At 48.7% G+C, this 22,358-nt stretch overlaps 1 protein-coding gene across 1 annotated transcript in view; it reads left to right on the forward strand.

Annotated features, from left to right (window-relative positions):
- The window catches only part of LOC117407106 (transmembrane protein 131), a 95,575-nt gene that overhangs the window by 9,146 nt on the left and 64,071 nt on the right, over positions 1-22,358 (forward strand). Inside the window, exons 2-3 of the mRNA XM_059029494.1 lie at positions 4,723-4,784; positions 6,157-6,197. Of these exons, the coding sequence (XP_058885477.1) occupies positions 4,723-4,784; positions 6,157-6,197 (103 nt within the window). The remainder of the gene's footprint in view (positions 1-4,722; positions 4,785-6,156; positions 6,198-22,358) is intronic.

The raw sequence follows: 22,358 nt of genomic DNA on the forward strand, positions 1-22,358 counted from the left end.
CTGTACAGGCATGTGTCTGTATTTGTGTGCTCTGCTGTCTCTGCTTGCTGTCATGGTGTCATCCAGTTCCCGGCTGCTTTGCCTAATCCAGAACAGACCAGGCTTGGCTCATCAGAACATACCTCTCACTAGTTGGGATGACAGGTACAGCACACACTGCCTCAGATGTGGAAACCTGCTGTTGCAAGATCTGGCATTAAAGTTCAACAGTGTTGGCAAACCAGTGTGTAAAATCTGATTGACATTGTGGCGTGTGTTGTGACTTGTACTGTACGTTGTTGTGTCTTTCCAGACCCCCATTGCATAGCAGTTTGATACATTCCTGGTCTAAATATGAGCTTAATAAGGCACACCTGAGCTTGTTGCCTATAGCTAATCAAGCTTGTAGTAAAATGACATTTCAAAATCTTATTAAAATGCAGTTGTGCAGGTTGTTGGGCAATTGCACCTCCCTGACAAACATTTGTATATGCTTTAACTTACCATTAATCCAACATTTAAAAATAAACTTTCAATTAAAAATAAATGCATTTGAATTAAAAATATCACGTGCCACAGAATTGTCAGCATGGTCACGGTTTATGATTTTCACCAATTTAAGTAAGGCATTTAAGAATACAGGTATAATCTTGGGGTCCTCAGAGGGGTCCTACCTTCCTGCTGTCAGTGTCTGCTAACTGTCTCTGGTAACAGTAACCCAAAGGCACAGATCCAAGCATTTCACTGTAAAGCTGTTTGCCTATGCAGGGTATGTTGCTTGTCATTCACAGGATATTGCTCCTGTCTTGTCTTGCACCACTGCCTGTGGGTTTACACTAAACTTTGCACCCAGCCCTGGCATTCAGAACTCTCCTTGTTTTGGGTTTTTGAAATGACCTGCTGCCCGGTGTCTTTGAACAGGTCTGCTAAAGGTCTGCTTGAAGTGACCGCGCTGCTCAAAGGAGTACTGCAAGCCTCATGTGAGTCTGTAGGGTTACAGTGTATTAGGAGCTGTTCATGCAGCAGCAGCGATGAACTGACTCCTCCTGGCCACAAACAACACTTTAAAGGCAGTTCTTAAAATCTACAGTAAAATAATAAGCTGTTTAACTGGAGCTGCAACCTCAAGACACCTGCTTGCTGAGCTGTGCCGTGACCCCTCGCAGCGACCTGGGGGCTCAAAGCCAGTCGAGTGCCTCGTGGCTGTCCTGATAGTGGAGAGCTGCTGTGCTGAGTAATTAGGCTGTGAGTTAGGACAGACATCTTTATTATTATTATTATTATTATTATTATTATTATTATTATTATTATTTATTTCTTAGCAGGCCCTTATCCAAGGCGACTTACAATTGTTACAAGATATCACATTATTTTTACATACAATTACATTATTTTTTACACATTATTTTTTACATACAATTGCCCATTTATACAGTTGGGTTTTTACTGGAGCAATCTAGGTAAAGTACCTTGCTCAAGGGTACAGCAACAGTGTTCCCAACCAGGGATTGAACCCACGACCCTACGGTCAAGAGTCCAGAGCCCTAACCACTACTCCACACTTGTCTTCAGCAAATGATGATCCACTGACCCATCGGCTGTTACTCGCACAGTCTGTTATTATTATTATTATTATTTATTTCTTAGCAGACGCCCTTATCCAGGGCGACTTACAATTGTTACAAGATATCACATTATACATTATTTCACATTATACAGATATCACATTATTTTTTACATACAATTACCCATTTATACAGTTGGGTTTTTACTGGAGCAATCTAGGTAAAGTTCCTTGCTCAAGGGTACAGCAGCAGTGTCACCCACTGGGGATTGAACCCACAACCCTCCGGTCAAGAATCCAGAGCCCTAACCACTACTCCACACTGCTGCCCTGTTACTGTACATTTACCCTCCGCAACTGGAGCTCTCTTTAAATGGAACCAAAACGGCTTTCCTGCACATCGTCATGTGCAGCTGTGGGTATGGTGAGCGTTTAGAAACCAGGGGGAACGGAATGGAGTTCCTTACAGCCTTCATGCTGTCTGCTCGCGGCTCTCCTGGCAGATGAGCTTGCAGGAGCGTTCCTTTATTTCTCTCTGTTGTGATGCTCTTTTTCTCAGATGAGCTTGCAGGAGCGTTCCTTTATTTCTCTCTGTTGTGATGCTCTTTTTCTCAGATGAAAAGAAGCTGGTTTCTAGTTCCCTGCCTCAGAACGCTTGCCAGCCTTTATCTGGCAGCCATGGGGAGCGGTGGGGAGAGGAGAGCAAGTATCTCTTCATCATTAGAATATAAGAATTGTTTTTTGTTTTTGTTTTTAAATGAAAACAGCATAAATTGAAGTAGTTGTTTTGATCCGACCAATGGACCAGAGTTTCATAGCTTCAGTTGTGTTTGCTACAGTAGCACCTGTTACACTGTGTGTGTGCGTGTACCTGTGTGTGTAACGTGTGGTCTCACCTGTCTTGGTCTCGGATATTGATTTGCATGCTGTCTGTCTGCAGGCATGCATGTTGTCCTTATCGATTTGCCCTCCTCTCCCTTAACAAAACAACAAAAAAACCCTCTTACTTTTCACATGTCTGGCAAAACCTTTTTTATATTATTTCACTTTTTTATTTTTTATTAAATCGCATGCAGTGTTGAAGATGGAGAAGTTGATATGCTGCATTTGACAAGAAACAAAAGAATAAGAAAAAGCCTGGCCACAGCTGTGGAGTACGAAGCTGATTCAGCACTGCACACACATGCTCATTAACACTGATACACAACACCCAAACTACAAGCTGATTCAGCACTGCACACACAGGCTCATTAACTGATACACAACACCCAAAATACAAGCTGATTCAGCACTGCGCACACAGGCTCATTAACACTGATACACAACACCCAAAATACAAGCTGATTCAGCACTGCACACACAGGCTCATTAACACTGATACACAACACCCAAAATACAAGCTGATTCAGCACTGCACACACAGGCTCATTAACTGATACACAACACCCAAAATACAAGCTGATTCAGCACTGCGCACACAGGCTCATTAACACTGATACACAACACCCAAAATACAAGCTGATTCAGCACTGCGCACACAGGCTCATTAACACTGATACGCAACACCCAAAATACACGCTGATTCAGCACTGCGCACACAGGCTCATTAACACTGATACGCAACACCCAAAATACACGCTGATTCAGCACTGCACACACAGGCTCATTAACACTGATACACAACACCCAAAATACAAGCTGATTCAGCACTGCACACACAGGCTCATTAACACTGATACACAACACCCAAAATACAAGCTGATTCAGCACTGCACACACAGGCTCATTAACACTGATACACAACACCCAAAATACAAGCTGATTCAGCACTGCGCACACAGGCTCATTAACACTGATACACAGCACCCAAAATACAAGCTGATTCAGCACTGCACACACAGGCTCATTAACACTGATACACAGCACCCAAAATACAAGCTGATTCAGCACTGCGCACACAGGCTCATTAACACTGATACACAGCACCCAAAATACAAGCTGATTCAGCACTGCACACACAGGCTCATTAACACTGATACGCAACACCCAAAATACAAGCTGATTCAGCACTGCGCACACAGGCTCATTAACACTGATACGCAGCACCCAAAATACAAGCTGATTCAGCACTGCACACACAGGCTCATTAACACTGATACGCAACACCCAAAATACAAGCTGATTCAGCACTGCGCACACAGGCTCATTAACACTGATACACAGCACCCAAAATACAAGCTGATTCAGTTCTGCAGACACAGGCTCATGTAGAGCGTGTTGGTCAGCCCTCTCTGGCTACCGAGCTGGTTTCTTGTGAACCACACACTTCCTTTCCAAACACAAGGGATGGAAATAGCACAGGAAATAAGTCAGCCAGTCTTTCACAATACATGTGTCTTAAGAGCTGCTTTAAAAGGCATTTGGTCCTGTTTTGAAGCAAGTGCAAAGGGACATTTCAGGGGTAATAAACCCATTCAGAAAGTAGAACACTAGCATGAAACAACTTGGTCAAGTACTGTATTTGATGTATTCCTTTGAGAAATGTCATGTTGTAGTTTATTTAAAAAAAGTTTCTCCTTTCTGAATGTGCTTTTACAAACGGTTTGATAGGGCTGATAGGTGCTCGTTTGGAAGGGGCTTCTGTTTCAAAGATTACATCAGTTACCCATATGAAAGTTTGCTAAGGTATTTTTGCAGTGTTTCTGTGTTTTTACCATGCATTTCCTATGGTTCTACTGTGCATTTACCATTGTTTACCACACTTTAATATGCTATGCCATACCACTCTGTGCTTTTCCAATGCTTGCCTATGCTTTCACTGTGCTTTATTACACTTTGCTATGCTTTTACTATGGGACCCTTTTATTCGGGTACGCTGCTTCACTGTGATAAGCACTGTCTGTGCGGGCTCTTCTGAACACACTTGCTGAAGGCTTTCCTGTACTAGTATGAACATTCCCCCGGGTCCATTTTGTAGTCCACTTGCAAAAGAGATTAAATTACTTTGTATGAGGATTTTGTTGTGCAGTAACTTCTGAATCAAGATTGCGTAACATCCAGTTTAGAAACAGGCTCCCTGATGCTGTTGAAGCGGGTGGGAGTCGTGTCCCACACTGTTACTCTACTGGACTCCTCTGCTCTATCATCCTAATAAGAGGCTTCTCCATTTGTCTTTGCAGCATTCATCCAATCAGATACCATCCTGGAGGTGCTACGTTTCGGTGACGGGAGCCTGTTACCGGTAAGATGAAACTTTTCATTTTTATGGGAATTAAGTATTGTTCTCATTAAAACAGCATTATCATTTCACAGCCTCTCTGTTCACTGTGAGGTTAGCGTGTATCATTTCACAGCCTCTGTTCACTGTGAGGTTAGCGTGTATCATTTCACAGCCTCTGTTAAAGATTTGCTGCCACAGCTGCTCATTGACTCCTAACCCATTTCAGCTTGTAGAGTAACTTCAGGTTTTCAGTGTTCTGAAGCGGCGTTCCTCTTAGATTATGGTACCAGGCATCAGACCCGGGGTCAATCAGAATGACAATTACAATCCCAGCAGGATTGTTTGCTGAAGCTGCAGTTACAGTTGCAGTGCTGTTCTGTTCTATTGCAATTCCAGTGCTGTTCTGTTCTATTGCAATTCCAGTGCTGTTCTGTTCTATTGCAATTCCAGTGCTGTTCTGTTCTATTGCAATTCCAGTGCTGTTCTGTTCTATTGCAATTCCAGTGCTGTTTTGTTCTATTGCAATTACACTTCAAAAGTAACAAACAACTGCACACATGAACATGTTTCCTCTGTTTATTCTAAATAACCAGCAATAATCATAAACATACTATAGAACTTTTATCTTTTTCAAACAAGTGGGGTCACCAATTGGCAATGCAAGAGTAATGATGGAATGACACATACATGAGTAATTGACCTGTAATGGATCAGTGCTCTGGTGTAATTACAGTGGTGTAGGTGTGCCATGGCAGGGTTCACTACAATTAGTTACATTGTGATTCACCCCAGGTGTGCCGGGAGAGGGGGGAGGGGGAGAGGAGGGGGAAGGAGGGGGAGGGGGAGAGGGAGAGGGACAGGGGGGGAGGGGGAGAGGAGGGGGAAGGAGGGGGAGGGGGAGAGGGACAGGGGGGGAGGGACAGGGGGGGAGGGGGAGAGGGACAGGGGGGGAGGGACAGGGGGGGGAGGGGGAGAGGGACAGGGGGGGGAGGGACAGGGGGGGAGGGGGAGAGGGACAGGGGGGAGGGACAGGGGGGGAGGGGAGGGGAGGGGAGGGGGAGAGGGACAGGGGGAGGTACAGGGGGGGAGGGGGGGAGGGACAGGGGGGAGGGGGAGAGGGACAGGGGGGAAGGGGGGAGGGGGGGAGGGGGGGAGGGACAGGGGGAGGAGGGGGAGGGGGGGAGAGGGACAGGGGGAGGGGGGGAGAGGGACAGGGGGAGGAGGAGGGGGGGAGAGGGACAGGGGGAGGAGGAGGGGAGGGGAGGGGTGAGGGGGGGAGGAGTGCTAACCGGTAGTTCAGAAGTCCCAGCTGTTTCCAGGTTTCTTGTTTTCTCAATGGTTCATGTCTACCCTGCCGACACACTCATCTTTTTTTGTTTTGTTTTCATTTCAGACGGAGTCAGATATCAGCCTAAATTCATATCATCAAAAAAGGTAAGAAACAAGTTTGGATTGTGTATGTACATATTTATATCTGATCACAAATAAGTGTTGTTATACCAAGAGCTTTTCACATGGTTGAATAACCTGCTATAAATAAGCAGATGAGAGTGTATACTGGTCAAGCTGTGGCATTGCTGCAATGAGAAGTTCTCAGATGAGCGACGAGACATTTGTGCAGCTAAACAAGGGTGCAAGAAATCCTCCTACAGGAATCGAGGGAATACGCTTTCTCGAGGGTGCAAGAAATCCTCCTACAGGAATCGAGGGAATACGCTTTCTCGAGGGTGCAAGAAATCCTCCTACAGGAATCGAGGGAATACGCTTTCTCGAGGGTGCAAGGAATCCTCCTACAGGAATCGAGGGAATACGCTTTCTCGAGGGTGCAAGAAATCCTCCTACAGGAATCGAGGGAATACGCTTTCTCGAGGGTGCAAGAAATCCTCCTACAGGAATCGAGGGAATACGCTTTCTCGAGGGTGCAAGAAATCCTACTCTTACTGCTTACTTCAGCAACACGTGAGTTTTGCAAAAAGAGAAGACAAGTGTGTCAAAACGCTCAGAAGCACAGACGTGAACAAGAGTTTGAAAATAAATAATTGCAACAGTACATATTCCTTCAGTACAGATAACAGGCCAGAGGGCACTACAACTCTCTTCCTGGGGAAACTCACTTTCATTATTTGCACCAGGAATGTTGGCAAGGAATTTCTGTTCCAAGAAATGTTGTTCATTTGCTTAGTACTGTACATCCCTACAACACCCAGGGAGCTGAATTTCACATTCATGCATGAGGCAGAAATTCTTTTTTTGCATGTTCTACAACACTCTGGAAACACAGACCAGTTTTAACTTTAATCTTTAAGCATTTATTTAACCGAGGATGGCTTCTATGTATGTGGGGGAAGAGCACAGTGTGTGTAGGGGCCTACGTTTACATAGTGATTGGGAGGAGCTCGGGTACAGTTACATAGTGATTGGGAGGGGCTCGGGTACAGTTGCATAGTGATTGGGAGGGGCTCGGGTACAGTTACATAGTGATTGGGGGGGGCTCGGGTACAGTTACATAGTGATTGGGAGGGGCTCGGGTACAGTTGCATAGTGATTGGGGGGGGCTCGGGTACAGTTGCATAGTGATTGGGAGGGGCTCGGGTACAGTTGCATAGTGATTTGGGGGGGCTCGGGTACAGTTACATAGTGATTGGGAGGGGCTCGGGTACAGTTACATAGTGATTGGGAGGGGCTCGGGTACAGTTACATAGTGATTGGGGGGGCTCGGGTACAGTTACATAGTGATTGGGGGGGCTCGGGTACAGTTACATAGTGATTGGGGGGGGGCTCGGTTACAGTTACATAGTGATTTGGGGGGTCTAGTACAGTTACATAGTGATTTGGGGGGGCTTGGGTACAGTTACATAGTGATTGGGGAGGGTCTGGTACAGTTACATAGTGATTGGGAGGGGGTCTAGTACAGTTACATAGTGATTGGGGGGGGGTCTAGTACAGTTACATAGTGATTTGGGGGGGCTTGGGTACAGATACATAGTGATTGGGGAGGGTCTGGTACAGTTACATAGTGATTGGGAGGGGCTCGGGTACAGTTACATAATGATTGGGGGGGTCTAGTACAGTTACATAGTGATTTGGGGGGGCTCGGGTACAGTTACATAGTGATTTGGTGGGGCTCGGGTACAGTTACATAGTGATTGGGGGGGGGTCTAGTACAGTTGCATAGTGATTTGGGGGGGCTTGGGTACAGTTACATAGTGATTGGGGAGGGTCTGGTACAGTTACATAGTGATTTGGTGGGGCTCGGGTACAGTTACATAGTGATTGGGGGGTCTAGTACAGTTACATAGTGATTGGGAGGGGCTCGGGTACAGTTACATAGTGATTGGGGGGGGTCTAGTACAGTTACATAGTGATTTGGTGGGGCTCGGGTACAGTTACATAGTGATTGGGGGGGGTCTTGTACAGTTACATAGTGATTGGGGGGGCACGGGTACAGTTACATAATGATTGGGGGGGTCGGGTACAGTTACATAGTGTGGGAGGGGCTCGGGTACAGTTACATAGTGATTGGGGGGGTCTAGTACAGTTACATAGTGTGGGAGGGGCTCGGGTACAGTTACATAGTGATTGGGGGGGCTCGGGTACAGTTACATAATGATTGGGGGGGTCTGGTACAGTTACATAGTGATTTGGTGGGGCTCGGGTACAGTTACATAGTGATTGGGGGGGGCTCGGGTACAGTTACATAGTGATTGGGGGGGGCTCGGGTACAGTTACATAGTGATTGGAGGGGCTCGGGTACAGTTACATAGTGATTGGGAGGGGCTCGGGTACAGTTACATAGTGATTTTGTGGGGTTCGGGTACAGTTACATAGTGATTGGGGGGGGTCTGGTACAGTTACATAGTGATTTGGTGGGGCTCGGGTACAGTTGCATAGTGATTGGGAGGGGCTCGGGTACAGTTACATAGTGATTGTGGGGCTCGGGTACAGTTACATAGTGATTGGGGGGGGCTTGGGTACAGTTACATAGTGATTGGGGAGGGTCTGGTACAGTTACATAATGATTGGGGGGGTCTAGTACAGTTACATAGTGATTGGGGGGCTCGGGTACAGTTACATAGTGATTGGGGAGGGTCTGGTACAGTTACATAATGATTGGGGGGGCTCGGGTACAGTTACATAGTGATTGGGGAGGGTCTGGTACAGTTACATAATGATTGGGGGGGTCTAGTACAGTTACATAGTGATTGGGGGGCTCGGGTACAGTTACATAGTGATTGGGGAAGGTCTGGTACAGTTACATAGTGATTGGGGGGGCTCGGGTACAGTTACATAGTGATTGGGGAGGGTCTGGTACAGTTACATAATGATTGGGGGGGTCTAGTACAGTTACATAGTGATTGGGGGGCTCGGGTACAGTTACATAGTGATTGGGGAGGGTCTGGTACAGTTACATAATGATTGGGGGGGCTCGGGTACAGTTACATAGTGATTGGGAGGGGCTCGGGTACAGTTACATAGTGATTGGGGAGGGTCTGGTACAGTTACATAGTGATTGGGGAGGGTCTGGTACAGTTACATAATGATTGGGGGGGTCTAGTACAGTTACATAGTGATTGGGGGGGCTCGGGTACAGTTACATAATGATTGGGGGGGTCTAGTACAGTTACATAGTGATTGGGGGGCTTGGGTACAGTTACATAATGATTGGGGGCGTCTAGTACAGTTACATAGTGATTGGGGGGGCTCGGGTACAGTTACATAGTGATTGGGAGGGGCTCGGGTACAGTTACGTAGTGATTGGGGAGGGTCTGGTACAGTTACATAATGATTGGGGGGGTCTAGTACAGTTACATAGTGATTGGGGGGGCTCGGGTACAGTTACATAATGATTGGGGGGGTCTGGTACAGTTACATAGTGATTTGGTGGGGCTCGGGTACAGTTACATAGTGATTGGGGGGGGCTCGGGTACAGTTACATAGTGATTGGGGGGGCTTGGGTACAGTTACATAGTGATTGGAGGGGCTCGGGTACAGTTACATAGTGATTGGGAGGGGCTCGGGTACAGTTACATAGTGATTTTGTGGGGTTCGGGTACAGTTACATAGTGATTGGGGGGGGTCTGGTACAGTTACATAGTGATTTGGTGGGGCTCGGGTACAGTTGCATAGTGATTGGGGAGGGTCTGGTACAGTTACATAATGATTGGGGGGGCTCGGGTACAGTTGCATAGTGATTGGGGAGGGTCTGGTACAGTTACATAATGATTGGGGGGGCTCGGGTACAGTTACATAGTGATTGGGAGGGGCTCGGGTACAGTTACATAGTGATTGGGGAGGGTCTGGTACAGTTACATAGTGATTGGGGAGGGTCTGGTACAGTTACATAATGATTGGGGGGGTCTAGTACAGTTACATAGTGATTGGGGGGCTCGGGTACAGTTACATAATGATTGGGGGGGTCTGGTACAGTTACATAGTGATTTGGTGGGGCTCGGGTACAGTTACATAGTGATTGGGGGGGGCTCGGGTACAGTTACATAGTGATTGGGGGGGGCTCGGGTACAGTTACATAGTGATTGGAGGGGCTCGGGTACAGTTACATAGTGATTGGGAGGGGCTCGGGTACAGTTACATAGTGATTTTGTGGGGTTCGGGTACAGTTACATAGTGATTGGGGGGGGTCTGGTACAGTTACATAGTGATTTGGTGGGGCTCGGGTACAGTTGCATAGTGATTGGGGAGGGTCTGGTACAGTTACATAATGATTGGGGGGGCTCGGGTACAGTTGCATAGTGATTGGGGAGGGTCTGGTACAGTTACATAATGATTGGGGGGGCTCGGGTACAGTTACATAGTGATTGGGAGGGGCTCGGGTACAGTTACATAGTGATTGGGGAGGGTCTGGTACAGTTACATAGTGATTGGGGAGGGTCTGGTACAGTTACATAATGATTGGGGGGGGTCTAGTACAGTTACATAGTGATTGGGGGGGCTCGGGTACAGTTACATAATGATTGGGGGGGTCTAGTACAGTTACATAGTGATTGGGGGGGCTCGGGTACAGTTACATAGTGATTGGGAGGGGCTCGGGTACAGTTACGTAGTGATTGGGGAGGGTCTGGTACAGTTACATAATGATTGGGGGGGTCTAGTACAGTTACATAGTGATTGGGGGGGCTCGGGTACAGTTACATAATGATTGGGGGGGTCTAGTACAGTTACATAGTGATTGGGGGGGCTCGGGTACAGTTACATAGTGATTGGGAGGGGCTCGGGTACAGTTACGTAGTGATTGGGGAGGGTCTGGTACTGTTACATAATGATTGGGGGGGTCTAGTACAGTTACATAGTGATTGGGGGGGCTCGGGTACAGTTACATAATGATTGGGGGGGTCTAGTACAGTTACATAGTGATTGGGGGGGCTCGGGTACAGTTACATAATGGTTGGGGGGGTCTAGTACAGTTACATAGTGATTGGGGGGGCTCGGGTACAGTTACATAGTGATTTGGGGGCTCGCGTACAGTTACATAGTGATTGGGAGGGGCTCGGGTACAGTTACATAGTGATTGGGGGGGTCTAGTACAGTTACATAGTGATTGGGGAGGGTCTGGTACAGTTACATAGTGATTGGGGGGGTCTAGTACAGTTACATAGTGATTGGGGAGGGTCTGGTACAGTTACATAGTGATTGGGGGGGTCGGGTTCAGTTACATAGTGATTGGGGGGGCTCGGGTACAGTTACATAGTGACTGGGGGGGCTCGGGTACAGTTACATAGTGATTGGGGAGGGTCTGGTACAGTTACATAGTGACTGGGAGGGGCTTTGGTACAGTTACATAGTGATTTGGTGGGGCTTGGGTACAGTTACATAGTGATTGGGGGGGGTCTGGTACAGTTACATAGTGATTGGGGGGGTCTGGTACAGTTACATAGTGATTTGGTGGGGCTCGGGTACAGTCACATAGTGATTGGGGGGCTCGGGTACAGTTACATAATGATTGGGGGCGTCTAGTACAGTTACATAGTGATTGGGGGGGCTCGGGTACAGTTACATAGTGATTGGGAGGGGCTCGGGTACAGTTACATAGTGATTTGGGGGGGCTCGGGTACAGTTACATAGTGATTGGGGAGGGTCTGGTACAGTTACATAGTGATTGGGGAGGGTCTGGTACAGTTACATAGTGATTGGGGAGGGTCTGGTACAGTTACATAATGATTGGGGGGGTCTAGTACAGTTACATAGTGATTGGGGGGGCTCGGGTACAGTTACATAATGATTGGGGGGGTCTAGTACAGTTACATAGTGATTGGGGGGGTCTGGTACAGTTACATAGTGATTTGGTGGGGCTCGGGTACAGTCACATAGTGATTGGGGGGGTCTAGTACAGTTACATAGTGATTGGGGGGGTCTGGTACAGTTACATAATGATTGGGGGGGTCGGGTACAGTTACATAGTGTGGGAGGGGCTCGGGTACAGTTACATAGTGATTGGGGGGGTCTAGTACAGTTACATAGTGTGGGAGGGGCTCGGGTACAGTTACATAGTGATTGGGGGGGCTCGGGTACAGTTACATAATGATTGGGGGGGTCTGGTACAGTTACATAGTGATTTGGTGGGGCTCGGGTACAGTTACATAGTGATTGGGGGGGGCTCGGGTACAGTTACATAGTGATTGGGGGGGGCTCGGGTACAGTTACGTAGTGATTGGAGGGGCTCGGGTACAGTTACATAGTGATTAGGAGGGGCTCGGGTACAGTTACATAGTGATTTTGTGGGGTTCGGGTACAGTTACATAGTGATTGGGGGGGGTCTGGTACAGTTACATAGTGATTTGGTGGGGCTCGGGTACAGTTGCATAGTGATTGGGAGGGGCTCGGGTACAGTTACATAGTGATTGTGGGGCTCGGGTACAGTTACATAGTGATTGTGGGGCTCGGGTACAGTTACATAGTGATTGGGGGGGGCTTGGGTACAGTTACATAGTGATTGGGGAGGGTCTGGTACAGTTACATAATGATTGGGGGGGTCTAGTACAGTTACATAGTGATTGGGGGGCTCGGGTACAGTTACATAGTGATTGGGGAGGGTCTGGTACAGTTACATAATGATTGGGGGGGCTCGGGTACAGTTACATAGTGATTGGGGAGGGTCTGGTACAGTTACATAATGATTGGGGGGGTCTAGTACAGTTACATAGTGATTGGGGGGCTCGGGTACAGTTACATAGTGATTGGGGAAGGTCTGGTACAGTTACATAGTGATTGGGGGGGCTCGGGTACAGTTACATAGTGATTGGGGAGGGTCTGGTACAGTTACATAATGATTGGGGGGGTCTAGTACAGTTACATAGTGATTGGGGGGCTCGGGTACAGTTACATAGTGATTGGGGAGGGTCTGGTACAGTTACATAATGATTGGGGGGGCTCGGGTACAGTTACATAGTGATTGGGAGGGGCTCGGGTACAGTTACATAGTGATTGGGGAGGGTCTGGTACAGTTACATAGTGATTGGGGAGGGTCTGGTACAGTTACATAATGATTGGGGGGGTCTAGTACAGTTACATAGTGATTGGGGGGGCTCGGGTACAGTTACATAATGATTGGGGGGGCCTAGTACAGTTACATAGTGATTGGGGGGCTTGGGTACAGTTACATAATGATTGGGGGCGTCTAGTACAGTTACATAGTGATTGGGGGGCTCGGGTACAGTTACATAGTGATTGGGAGGGGCTCGGGTACAGTTACGTAGTGATTGGGGAGGGTCTGGTACAGTTACATAATGATTGGGGGGGTCTAGTACAGTTACATAGTGATTGGGGGGGCTCGGGTACAGTTACATAATGATTTGGGGGGTCTGGTACAGTTACATAGTGATTTGGTGGGGCTCGGGTACAGTTACATAGTGATTGGGGGGGGCTCGGGTACAGTTACATAGTGATTGGGGGGGGCTCGGGTACAGTTACATAGTGATTGGAGGGGCTCGGGTACAGTTACATAGTGATTGGGAGGGGCTCGGGTACAGTTACATAGTGATTGGGGGGGTCTGGTACAGTTACATAATGATTGGGGGGGTCTAGTACAGTTACATAGTGATTGGGGGGGCTCGGGTACAGTTACATAGTGATTGGGAGGGGCTCGGGTACAGTTACGTAGTGATTGGGGAGGGTCTGGTACAGTTACATAATGATTGGGGGGGTCTAGTACAGTTACATAGTGATTGGGGGGGCTCGGGTACAGTTACATAATGATTGGGGGGGTCTAGTACAGTTACATAGTGATTGGGGGGGCTCGGGTACAGTTACATAGTGATTGGGAGGGGCTCGGGTACAGTTACGTAGTGATTGGGGAGGGTCTGGTACTGTTACATAATGATTGGGGGGGTCTAGTACAGTTACATAGTGATTGGGGGGGCTCGGGTACAGTTACATAATGATTGGGGGGGTCTAGTACAGTTACATAGTGATTGGGGGGGCTCGGGTACAGTTACATAATGGTTGGGGGGGTCTAGTACAGTTACATAGTGATTGGGGGGGCTCGGGTACAGTTACATAGTGATTTGGGGGCTCGCGTACAGTTACATAGTGATTGGGAGGGGCTCGGGTACAGTTACATAGTGATTGGGGGGGTCTAGTACAGTTACATAGTGATTGGGGAGGGTCTGGTACAGTTACATAGTGATTGGGGGGGTCTAGTACAGTTACATAGTGATTGGGGAGGGTCTGGTACAGTTACATAGTGATTGGGGGGGTCGGGTTCAGTTACATAGTGATTGGGGGGGCTCGGGTACAGTTACATAGTGACTGGGGGGGCTCGGGTACAGTTACATAGTGATTGGGGAGGGTCTGGTACAGTTACATAGTGACTGGGAGGGGCTTTGGTACAGTTACATAGTGATTTGGTGGGGCTTGGGTACAGTTACATAGTGATTGGGGGGGTCTGGTACAGTTACATAGTGATTGGGGGGGTCTGGTACAGTTACATAGTGATTTGGTGGGGCTCGGGTACAGTCACATAGTGATTGGGGGGCTCGGGTACAGTTACATAATGATTGGGGGCGTCTAGTACAGTTACATAGTGATTGGGGGGGCTCGGGTACAGTTACATAGTGATTGGGAGGGGCTCGGGTACAGTTACATAGTGATTTGAGGGGGCTCGGGTACAGTTACATAGTGATTGGGGAGGGTCTGGTACAGTTACATAGTGATTGGGGAGGGTCTGGTACAGTTACATAATGATTGGGGGGGTCTAGTACAGTTACATAGTGATTGGGGGGGCTCGGGTACAGTTACATAATGATTGGGGGGGTCTAGTACAGTTACATAGTGATTGGGGGGGTCTGGTACAGTTACATAGTGATTTGGTGGGGCTCGGGTACAGTCACATAGTGATTGGGGGGGTCTAGTACAGTTACATAGTGATTGGGGGGGTCTGGTACAGTTACATAGTGATTTGGTGGGGCTCGGGTACAGTCACATAGTGATTGGGGGGGCTCGGGTACAGTCACATAGTGATTGGGGAGGGTCTGGTACAGTTACATAGTGATTGGGGGAGCTCAGGTACAGTTACGTAGTGATTGGGGAGGGTCTGGTACAGTTACATAATGATTGGGGGGGTCTAGTACAGTTACATAGTGATTGGGGGGGCTCGGGTACAGTTACATAATGATTGGGGGGGTCTAGTACAGTTACATAGTGATTGGGGGGGCTCGGGTACAGTTACATAATGATTGGGGGGTCTAGTACAGTTACATAGTGATTGGGGGGGCTCGGGTACAGTTACATAGTGATTGGGAGGGGCTCGGGTACAGTTACATAGTGATTGGGGGGTCTAGTACAGTTACATAGTGATTGGGGAGGGTCTGGTACAGTTACATAGTGATTGGGGGGGTCGGGTTCAGTTACATAGTGATTGGGGGGCTCGGGTACAGTTACATAGTGACTGGGGGGGCTCGGGTACAGTTACATAGTGATTGGGGAGGGTCTGGTACAGTTACATAGTGATTTGGGGGGGCTCGGGTACAGTTACATAGTGATTTGGGGGGGCTCGGGTACAGTTACATAGTGATTGGGGGGGGCTCGGGTACAGTTACATAGTGATTGGGGGGGGCTCGGGTACAGTTACGTAGTGATTGGAGGGGCTCGGGTACAGTTACATAGTGATTGGGAGGGGCTCGGGTACAGTTACATAGTGATTTTGTGGGGTTCGGGTACAGTTACATAGTGATTGGGGGGGGTCTGGTACAGTTACATAGTGATTTGGTGGGGCTCGGGTACAGTTGCATAGTGATTGGGAGGGGCTCGGGTACAGTTACATAGTGATTGTGGGGCTCGGGTACAGTTACATAGTGATTGTGGGGCTCGGGTACAGTTACATAGTGATTGGGGGGGGCTTGGGTACAGTTACATAGTGATTGGGGAGGGTCTGGTACAGTTACATAATGATTGGGGGGGTCTAGTACAGTTACATAGTGATTGGGGGGCTCGGGTACAGTTACATAGTGATTGGGGAGGGTCTGGTACAGTTACATAATGATTGGGGGGGCTCGGGTACAGTTACATAGTGATTGGGGAGGGTCTGGTACAGTTACATAATGATTGGGGGGGTCTAGTACAGTTACATAGTGATTGGGGGGCTCGGGTACAGTTACATAGTGATTGGGGAAGGTCTGGTACAGTTACATAGTGATTGGGGGGGCTCGGGTACAGTTACATAGTGATTGGGGAGGGTCTGGTACAGTTACATAATGATTGGGGGGGTCTAGTACAGTTACATAGTGATTGGGGGGCTCGGGTACAGTTACATAGTGATTGGGGAGGGTCTGGTACAGTTACATAATGATTGGGGGGGCTCGGGTACAGTTACATAGTGATTGGGAGGGGCTCGGGTACAGTTACGTAGTGATTGGGGAGGGTCTGGTACAGTTACATAGTGATTGGGGAGGGTCTGGTACAGTTACATAATGATTGGGGGGGTCTAGTACAGTTACATAGTGATTGGGGGGGCTCGGGTACAGTTACATAATGATTGGGGGGTCTAGTACAGTTACATAGTGATTGGGGGGCTTGGGTACAGTTACATAATGATTGGGGGCGTCTAGTACAGTTACATAGTGATTGGGGGGGCTCGGGTACAGTTACATAGTGATTGGGAGGGGCTCGGGTACAGTTACGTAGTGATTGGGGAGGGTCTGGTACAGTTACATAATGATTGGGGGGGTCTAGTACAGTTACATAGTGATTGGGGGGGCTCGGGTACAGTTACATAATGATTGGGGGGGTCTGGTACAGTTACATAGTGATTTGGTGGGGCTCGGGTACAGTTACATCGTGATTGGGGGGGGCTCGGGTACAGTTACATAGTGATTGGGGGGGGCTCGGGTACAGTTACATAGTGATTGGAGGGGCTCGGGTACAGTTACATAGTGATTGGGAGGGGCTCGGGTACAGTTACATAGTGATTTTGTGGGGTTCGGGTACAGTTACATAGTGATTGGGGGGGGTCTGGTACAGTTACATAGTGATTTGGTGGGGCTCGGGTACAGTTGCATAGTGATTGGGAGGGGCTCGGGTACAGTTACATAGTGATTGTGGGGCTCGGGTACTGTTACATAGTGATTGTGGGGCTCGGGTACAGTTACATAGTGATTGGGGGGGGCTTGGGTACAGTTACATAGTGATTGGGGGGGTCTAGTACAGTTACATAGTGATTGGGGAAGGTCTGGTACAGTTACATAGTGATTGGGGGGGCTCGGGTACAGTTACATAGTGATTGGGGAGGGTCTGGTACAGTTACATAATGATTGGGGGGGTCTAGTACAGTTACATAGTGATTGGGGGGCTCGGGTACAGTTACATAGTGATTGGGGAGGGTCTGGTACAGTTACATAATGATTGGGGGGGCTCGGGTACAGTTACATAGTGATTGGGAGGGGCTCGGGTACAGTTACATAGTGATTGGGGAGGGTCTGGTACAGTTACATAGTGATTGGGGAGGGTCTGGTACAGTTACATAATGATTGGGGGGGTCTAGTACAGTTACATAGTGATTGGGGGGGCTCGGGTACAGTTACATAATGATTGGGGGGGTCTAGTACAGTTACATAGTGATTGGGGGGGCTCGGGTACAGTTACATAGTGATTGGGAGGGGCTCGGGTACAGTTACGTAGTGATTGGGGAGGGTCTGGTACAGTTACATAATGATTGGGGGGGTCTAGTACAGTTACATAGTGATTGGTGGGGCTCGGGTACAGTTACATAATGATTGGGGGGGTCTAGTACAGTTACATAGTGATTGGGGGGGCTCGGGTACAGTTACATAGTGATTGGGAGGGGCTCGGGTACAGTTACGTAGTGATTGGGGAGGGTCTGGTACTGTTACATAATGATTGGGGGGGTCTAGTACAGTTACATAGTGATTGGGGGGGCTCGGGTACAGTTACATAATGATTGGGGGGGTCTAGTACAGTTACATAGTGATTGGGGGGGCTCGGGTACAGTTACATAATGGTTGGGGGGGTCTAGTACAGTTACATAGTGATTGGGGGGGCTCGGGTACAATTACATAGTGATTTGGGGGCTCGCGTACAGTTACATAGTGATTGGGAGGGGCTCGGGTACAGTTACATAGTGATTGGGGGGGTCTAGTACAGTTACATAGTGATTGGGGAGGGTCTGGTACAGTTACATAGTGATTGGGGGGGTCTAGTACAGTTACATAGTGATTGGGGAGGGTCTGGTACAGTTACATAGTGATTGGGGGGGTCGGGTTCAGTTACATAGTGATTGGGGGGGCTCGGGTACAGTTACATAGTGACTGGGGGGGCTCGGGTACAGTTACATAGTGATTGGGGAGGGTCTGGTACAGTTACATAGTGACTGGGAGGGGCTTTGGTACAGTTACATAGTGATTTGGTGGGGCTTGGGTACAGTTACATAGTGATTGGGGGGGGTCTGGTACAGTTACATAGTGATTGGGGGGGTCTGGTACAGTTACATAGTGATTTGGTGGGGCTCGGGTACAGTCACATAGTGATTGGGGGGCTCGGGTACAGTTACATAATGATTGGGGGCGTCTAGTACAGTTACATAGTGATTGGGGGGGCTCGGGTACAGTTACATAGTGATTGGGAGGGGCTCGGGTACAGTTACATAGTGATTTGAGGGGGCTCGGGTACAGTTACATAGTGATTGGGGAGGGTCTGGTACAGTTACATAGTGATTGGGGAGGGTCTGGTACAGTTACATAGTGATTGGGGAGGGTCTGGTACAGTTACATAATGATTGGGGGGGTCTAGTACAGTTACATAGTGATTGGGGGGGCTCGGGTACAGTTACATAATGATTGGGGGGGTCTAGTACAGTTACATAGTGATTGGGGGGGTCTGGTACAGTTACATAGTGATTTGGTGGGGCTCGGGTACAGTCACATAGTGATTGGGGGGGTCTAGTACAGTTACATAGTGATTGGGGGGGTCTGGTACAGTTACATAGTGATTTGGTGGGGCTCGGGTACAGTCACATAGTGATTGGGGGGGCTCGGGTACAGTCACATAGTGATTGGGGAGGGTCTGGTACAGTTACATAGTGATTGGGGGAGCTCAGGTACAGTTACGTAGTGATTGGGGAGGGTCTGGTACAGTTACATAATGATTGGGGGGGTCTAGTACAGTTACATAGTGATTGGGGGGGCTCGGGTACAGTTACATAATGATTGGGGGGGTCTAGTACAGTTACATAGTGATTGGGGGGGCTCGGGTACAGTTTACATAATGATTGGGGGGGTCTAGTACAGTTACATAGTGATTGGGGGGGCTCGGGTACAGTTACATAGTGATTGGGAGGGGCTCGGGTACAGTTACATAGTGATTGGGGGGTCTAGTACAGTTACATAGTGATTGGGGAGGGTCTGGTACAGTTACATAGTGATTGGGGGGGTCGGGTTCAGTTACATAGTGATTGGGGGGCTCGGGTACAGTTACATAGTGACTGGGGGGGCTCGGGTACAGTTACATAGTGATTGGGGAGGGTCTGGTACAGTTACATAGTGATTTGGGGGGGCTCGGTTACAGTTACATAGTGATTGGGGGGGGCTCGGGTACAGTTACATAGTGATTGGGCGGGGCTCGGGTACAGTTACGTAGTGATTGGAGGGGCTCGGGTACAGTTACATAGTGATTGGGAGGGGCTCGGGTACAGTTACATAGTGATTTTGTGGGGTTCGGGTACAGTTACATAGTGATTGGGGGGGGTCTGGTACAGTTACATAGTGATTTGGTGGGGCTCGGGTACAGTTGCATAGTGATTGGGAGGGGCTCGGGTACAGTTACATAGTGATTGTGGGGCTCGGGTACAGTTACATAGTGATTGTGGGGCTCGGGTACAGTTACATAGTGATTGGGGGGGGCTTGGGTACAGTTACATAGTGATTGGGGAGGGTCTGGTACAGTTACATAATGATTGGGGGGGTCTAGTACAGTTACATAGTGATTGGGGGGCTCGGGTACAGTTACATAGTGATTGGGGAGGGTCTGGTACAGTTACATAATGATTGGGGGGGCTCGGGTACAGTTACATAGTGATTGGGGAGGGTCTGGTACAGTTACATAATGATTGGGGGGGTCTAGTACAGTTACATAGTGATTGGGGGGCTCGGGTACAGTTACATAGTGATTGGGGAAGGTCTGGTACAGTTACATAGTGATTGGGGGGGCTCGGGTACAGTTACATAGTGATTGGGGAGGGTCTGGTACAGTTACATAATGATTGGGGGGGTCTAGTACAGTTACATAGTGATTGGGGGGCTCGGGTACAGTTACATAGTGATTGGGGAGGGTCTGGTACAGTTACATAATGATTGGGGGGGCTCGGGTACAGTTACATAGTGATTGGGAGGGGCTCGGGTACAGTTACATAGTGATTGGGGAGGGTCTGGTACAGTTACATAGTGATTGGGGAGGGTCTGGTACAGTTACATAATGATTGGGGGGGTCTAGTACAGTTACATAGTGATTGGGGGGGCTCGGGTACAGTTACATAATGATTGGGGGGGTCTAGTACAGTTACATAGTGATTGGGGGGCTTGGGTACAGTTACATAATGATTGGGGGCGTCTAGTACAGTTACATAGTGATTGGGGGGGCTCGGGTACAGTTACATAGTGATTGGGAGGGGCTCGGGTACAGTTACGTAGTGATTGGGGAGGGTCTGGTACAGTTACATAATGATTGGGGGGGTCTAGTACAGTTACATAGTGATTGGGGGGGCTCGGGTACAGTTACATAATGATTGGGGGGGTCTGGTACAGTTACATAGTGATTTGGTGGGGCTCGGGTACAGTTACATAGTGATTGGGGGGGGCTCGGGTACAGTTACATAGTGATTGGGGGGGGCTCGGGTACAGTTACATAGTGATTGGAGGGGCTCGGGTACAGTTACATAGTGATTGGGAGGGGCTCGGGTACAGTTACATAGTGATTTTGTGGGGTTCGGGTACAGTTACATAGTGATTGGGGGGGGTCTGGTACAGTTACATAGTGATTTGGTGGGGCTCGGGTACAGTTGCATAGTGATTGGGAGGGGCTCGGGTACAGTTACATAGTGATTGTGGGGCTCGGGTACAGTTACATAGTGATTGTGGGGCTCGGGTACAGTTACATAGTGATTGGGGGGGGCTTGGGTACAGTTACATAGTGATTGGGGGGGTCTAGTACAGTTACATAGTGATTGGGGAAGGTCTGGTACAGTTACATAGTGATTGGGGGGGCTCGGGTACAGTTACATAGTGATTGGGGAGGGTCTGGTACAGTTACATAATGATTGGGGGGGTCTAGTACAGTTACATAGTGATTGGGGGGCTCGGGTACAGTTACATAGTGATTGGGGAGGGTCTGGTACAGTTACATAATGATTGGGGGGCTCGGGTACAGTTACATAGTGATTGGGAGGGGCTCGGGTACAGTTACATAGTGATTGGGGAGGGTCTGGTACAGTTACATAGTGATTGGGGAGGGTCTGGTACAGTTACATAGTGATTTGGTGGGGCTCGGGTACAGTCACATAGTGATTGGGGGGGTCTAGTACAGTTACATAGTGATTGGGGGGGTCTGGTACAGTTACATAGTGATTTGGTGGGGCTCGGGTACAGTCACATAGTGATTGGGGGGGCTCGGGTACAGTCACATAGTGATTGGGGAGGGTCTGGTACAGTTACATAGTGATTGGGGGAGCTCAGGTACAGTTACGTAGTGATTGGGGAGGGTCTGGTACAGTTACATAATGATTGGGGGGGTCTAGTACAGTTACATAGTGATTGGGGGGGCTCGGGTACAGTTACATAATGATTGGGGGGGTCTAGTACAGTTACATAGTGATTGGGGGGGCTCGGGTACAGTTACATAATGATTGGGGGGGTCTAGTACAGTTACATAGTGATTGGGGGGGCTCGGGTACAGTTACATAGTGATTGGGAGGGGCTCGGGTACAGTTACATAGTGATTGGGGGGTCTAGTACAGTTACATAGTGATTGGGGAGGGTCTGGTACAGTTACATAGTGATTGGGGGGGTCGGGTTCAGTTACATAGTGATTGGGGGGCTCGGGTACAGTTACATAGTGACTGGGGGGGCTCGGGTACAG

This window comes from Acipenser ruthenus, chromosome 8 (assembly GCF_902713425.1).
Source record: "Acipenser ruthenus chromosome 8, fAciRut3.2 maternal haplotype, whole genome shotgun sequence".
In the NCBI taxonomy this organism is placed as follows: Eukaryota; Metazoa; Chordata; class Actinopteri; order Acipenseriformes; family Acipenseridae; genus Acipenser; species Acipenser ruthenus.